Source organism: Echinops telfairi, unplaced genomic scaffold (assembly GCF_000313985.2).
Source record: "Echinops telfairi isolate 266 unplaced genomic scaffold, ASM31398v2 ScPeMD7_18;HRSCAF=68, whole genome shotgun sequence".
In the NCBI taxonomy this organism is placed as follows: domain Eukaryota; kingdom Metazoa; phylum Chordata; class Mammalia; order Afrosoricida; family Tenrecidae; genus Echinops; species Echinops telfairi.
In genome coordinates, this window is record NW_022103915.1 from 63,672,663 (window position 1) to 63,678,235 (window position 5,573).

Genomic DNA, 5,573 nt, shown 5'->3' on the forward strand with positions numbered 1-5,573 from the left:
GGCAGTAGGAAGGAAAATTACTACACTCCACACAGACACAGACACAGACACACACACACACACACACACACACACACACACACACACACACTTAGTTGGCTCATTGTCAGTTGTATCCAGTAATGGTTGTTTGTGAGCTTAATTTATTTTCTAGCAATCATAGACTAAGCATTATCATAGTCCTATACAGGTAGCAAAGCAAGCATGCATCATCCTGTCATTATAAGCCTGAGTCTAGATCCTCAAAACCTCTCTTTGAAGTTGCTCTCATTCCTCCATGCAGGGTTGGTCAGAGTACAGCATAGTTTTTCAGTAGCTAATTTTTTGAGTGTAGATTGTCAGCCCTTTATTCTGAGTTACTTCTTGATGCAATAGGATTTCCAACTTTTTGGTTAGCAGCAAACATGCTAACCATTTCACTGCCTAAGGAATCCTATAATCCAGTAAGTTCCAAATAAATTCAAGCTCATTCCTTTGCTCCATCACCTAGAGAGGAGAGTGCTTTGGGCTATTAATATTACAATCTTACCTCAATACTCTCCTATATTTTTGCTTACTTCCAACACATACATTATCAAAACCTCTGATAAATTATCTATGTTACAATAATGAGTGTGGTTTCTTTTCCCTTCTTTGGCACTGTGACTTTTTAAATTGTGGAAAACATATTCTCCACACAATTATATTATGTAACTATTGCAGCAAAAATCCTTAGAATTAACTAAGTGATAACTTAAGACAAAAATTATATTTGGCAATTTATTTCAAATTCTCTTCTACTAAAACAAGAATATAATTTTATAAAAATGAGTATTTACTTGTTTTTCTTTAAATGTGTTCCAGAATTTCACTACTTTGATAAGGCTTTTCTGTTAAATGTGACCCATTACCACTGTGGCGATTCCAGTTCCATAGGGTAGAGGAGAGCACAGATGGTTTCCAAGGCTAGGTGCTTCCCTGAAGCAGACTGATACAGCCTTCTCTACTTATGGCTAGTGGATTAGAACTTCAACATTTTAATTACCAACTGAACACTTAACCATTTCTCCAGTTTATAATACACTATTATATTTACAACAAATCATTAAATTATTAAAAGAAAAATGCTACATGAACTAAGATATAAATTATTCCCTTTAGTTTAAATTCAAAATAATCAATGCATCCAAACTTGGCAACTATACATTTAATATTAAATTATTAATTATTTCGATAGTAGTCAGAAAAAAAATAGGATTTACATTAATTTAACTCCCTTAGAGCCATGAGTGCCAAATAGTGCCAGAAAATGAACCCCCTCGGGTTGGAAGGCACTCAAATATGATTGAGGAATGACTGCCTTCTAAAAGTAGAGTAGAGAGCTCTTGGAAGATGGTACTCATGTAGGATTGCCTATGTGAACAGCTCCCTGTGGGATCACCAGATTTGTGGGTAAGGCAGCTATCTGCGGGGACTAGGATGTGAGACTGGGTCTTGTGGCACCCCAGGCTTCTCTTTTGTCAGTTCTCCCATAGAGCATGCAGCTATGATCCTCAAGGCGGTGGTCCTTGTTCACAGCACCCACCAGCGTATTGCTTCCCTGGCCAGTGCTGTGGCAACTTCCCGTTTTTGAAATTTTCTTTTCTTTTTTCTTCTTTTACCTCTTCCCACCCCTACCTCCAGTTTGGTGGTTCGCCAATGTAGGGAAGTGGCTTGGGCTATTGATATCTCAGGGATATCACAGGGAAGCCCAGGATGCTGGAAACCACAGTGGTCCATAGAGGGAAGAGAGTTCCCCTTGGAGATAATCCCTAGCCAAATCCCAGCTCCTTCCTGCAGATAAATAGATCCAGCCAGTTGGAGAGATTTTATCACCAAGGAAACAGAAGGACCATTGGAATCCACCAAGAATGGGTTCTAGGAGGTCAGTAGAAGTGTTTCAGTTTTGTTTTGAGAAATAAACACAAATCTCATCATCCTGCAAGAAGAAATAGAAACTGGTATTCCCCAGGTTCCCAGCAGCCTTCCTGCCACAGGCCAGGTAGCCTTTGGAACTGGTGCCCAGACCCTGATCACCTTCTGAACTGAAGCCCCTCTTCCCTGGGGTTTCTACTATAAATCCCCATTTACACCCTAGGACCATGAATAAGGAGTGGATAGGTGTGACCTATACAGAACTGTATGTTAAAGACACAATAATGGAAAGAGTGTACACATCTTAGATACTACACAGGGTTGATAAGGGACTCTGGTAGATTCATTATACTTCTCCTTTACCCCAACCACAATAAACTGGAACCTGTTCCCTCCAACTCAGCAAGATACAACCCCCTTTATCTTACCAAGTAGCATTGCACCTCCCATAACCCTCTTCTCCAACTCCTTAAAAATTAGTATACCCAAGGGAATGCTTCCTGTGATTAATATCACAACTTCAAACCTACTACAGGGCACCTAAACCCTAATTATCCTTCTCACCCAGCTAACACTCCCTTATCTCTGCACAATTCCTTTTTTCAGCACCTATCTTATCCTTCCCTGCCATAAAGATCCCGCTCCCCCTTCACATCCCAGAAGATTACATCCCATCATCAGCTCACCCAACATGCCATGTTTACAACAGACAACACCTGGGTCTGCTGTAAACAATCTAGAGAAACAGAAGTGAATTACTGAAGATGACTTGAAACCAACAGTTTATACAGAAGAAGCAGCCCTTGAACTGACATTAAAGAATGCTTGAGATTATTGCTTAATGCTGTTCAGGAAATTTGGGAATCAATCCTGAAAACAAATGAAAAAATAGAGATACTAGAATTCTTACCCTGAAGGGAAGTTCAGAATTTGAGGAATAACAACAGAAATAGATGAAAAGGTAAAGGATATCGATATAATAGGATGGCAGAGATGGAGAAATGAATCAGTGATCTTAAAGATAAACAGGCAGAATTCAGCAAATGAGACAGTCAAACAACAAAAGCAAAACAACCTGAAGAAAACCTGAGAACACGTGAGATGCCATGCAGCAAAACTATATTCAAATTACTGGGGTCCTAGAGCAGGAAGAAAGAAAGCAGCCTACAGTTAAAATAGTAAGGGAATTCTTGGAAGAAACTTCCCCCAATATCACACAGGCGAAGATAATCATTCAGGAAAAAGAGAAAACGCCAGTTAGATTAACCCCGACCACCACACCAAAACACACACACACACACACACATAGTAGTCAAATTATCCAATTTCAAGGAGAAGGAGAGAATCATGGGAGCAAATAGAGAGAAAAAGCAGCCACATATAAAGGTAAACAGATAAGAATAAGCTCAGATCTCTCCACAGAGACCATACAGGAAAGAAAAAACTGAAATATGTTCCAAAAGCTGAAGGGCAACAACTGCAAACCAACAATCCCTTATCCAGCAAAGCTCTCCATCTAATTTGAAGGATGTGTTAAAATGTTCTCTGATAAGAAAATATTTAGAGAATTACAGAATTACAAAAATGCTTTCCAGTTCTTCATAGGCAGAAAAACAACTGCAGCAAAATATGAGACCACCACAGGGCGAAACACCACACAGAAAATAGCACATTGAAAGCAGTACAGACAACATTACAGATCCAATAGAGATACAAGAACAAGAATAATTTCCTCACACACTCATATCATCCTATAATGGAGAAGAAAGGAAAATACTAAATACAAATAGTATGAGGTGACAGCAACCCATCTACATTTAGATTTAGTAACACTGAATGTTAATGGTTTTAATGCATATATTAAAATATAAAGGACAGCAGACTGGATTAGACAACAAAATCCAGCAATCTGCTGCCTTCAAGAGACACATCTCAAACTCACAGACAAAAATAGACTGAAAGTCAAAGTATGGTGAAAAACTTACCTAGCGAATGGCAATAGAAAAAAGCAGGATTGGAAATACTAATATCTGACAAAACAGACATCAAGGTACATGACAAAATGACAGATAAGAATGGTCATTCCATAGTGCTCAAGGGATTGATAGACCAAGAACCCATAAACATTACAAACATATATATGCCCAATGAAAGACCCATGAAACCCATTAACCAAATTCTCAAAGAGATAAAGAGAGAAATCACTGGATCAACAATTATAGTAGGTGATTTCAATACACCACTCAAAAAGATAGATCAACAGGTAAGAAACTTAATGAAGCTGAAGACCTGAGCAACACAATCAAAAAACTCAAACTAATAGACATTTCAGAGCTTTATAGCAAATATAAAAAAACACATTCTTCTCCAATGTACACAACTCATACTTGAAAATATACCACATGCTGGGACACAAGGCAAGCTTGAGAAAATTCAAACACATAGAGGTGATTCAGACAACATTCTCTGACCACACCACCATAAAATTGTAAATTAACAATAGAAAGTACAAAAACAAAAGACAGACAGCTGGAGATTTAATAGCATACTTCTAAAAAATAGTGGTATTAACCTAAATTAGAAAGGAAATAAGAAGTTCCTAGAAGCCAAGGAGAATGACAATACAACATAGGAAAATTTATGGGACACAGCAAAGACAATTATCAGAAGCCACTTTATTGCAATAAATACACACATTTAAAAAGAGGAAAGAAGTATGGTCAGTACCTTAACTCAACACCTCCAGCAGCTAAAGCAGAGTCAACAACATAATCCTTCCAACAGCAAAAGAAAAGAAAATATAAATATTGTAGCAGAGATAAATGATCTGTAAAACAGAACAACAGAAAGAATCAACAGAGCAAAATCGTTGGCTCATTGAAAGGATCAACAAAATCAACAAACTGCTAGTAAAAGAAGGGCCATGTGTCAATATCTAGAATTAGGCATGCAACAGGGGAAATCACAACAGACCCCAATGAAATAATAAGATTAACTATGCAGTATTAGGAAAGACCGTATTCCAACAAATTCAATCATTTGGAGGACATGGACAAACACCTGGAAAATCACCCTTTTCCCAAATTAACACTTATGGACATTTGAAAACTTGAACAGACTCATAAACAAGGTCATCAAGAAACTCAACCAAGGAGACTGCAGCGCGCGCCGGTGACCCCGGGAGGTAGGGACATAGGTAGGCGGTTGGACGGTGTCGCGGCTCGCCGCCTACGGTCCCGCGACCCTTCCTCCTTCCCTTCTCCACCCCGGCGCCACGATGCCGCAGTTCCAGACCTGGGAGGAGTTCAGCCGCGCCGCCGAGAAGCTATACCTCGCTGACCCGATGAAGGCGCGTGTGGTTCTTAAATACAGGCACACTGATGGGAGTCTGTGTGTGAAAGTAACAGACGATGTAGTTTGTCTGGTGTACAGAACGGACCAAGCTCAAGATGTAAAGAAGATTGAGAAATTCCACAGTCAACTAATGCGACTTATGGTAGCCAAGGAGTCCTGAAGTGTTGCCATGGAAACAGACTGACTGGTTTAAGATGAAGACTCATGTTTTAGGAAGTAAATATCTTGAATTTGAGCAAATTTTGGAATAGAACATGCTTTATGTAACTGAGTGGGCTATTCATTATCTGAGATATCTTTTTTTGTACTTTATTTTTTGATGTTTA

At 39.0% G+C, this 5,573-nt stretch overlaps 1 protein-coding gene across 1 annotated transcript; it reads left to right on the forward strand.

Moving 5' to 3' along the window:
• The first annotated feature begins 5,058 nt into the window (after nt 1-5,058).
• Nucleotides 5,059-5,518, forward strand: LOC101663980 (signal recognition particle 9 kDa protein). The gene has a single exon (XM_013003755.2). It carries the CDS (start codon nt 5,171-5,173, stop codon nt 5,405-5,407), a length of 237 nt encoding a protein of 78 aa, XP_012859209.1. The 5' UTR covers nt 5,059-5,170; the 3' UTR covers nt 5,408-5,518.
• The last annotated feature ends 55 nt before the right edge of the window (nt 5,519-5,573 follow it).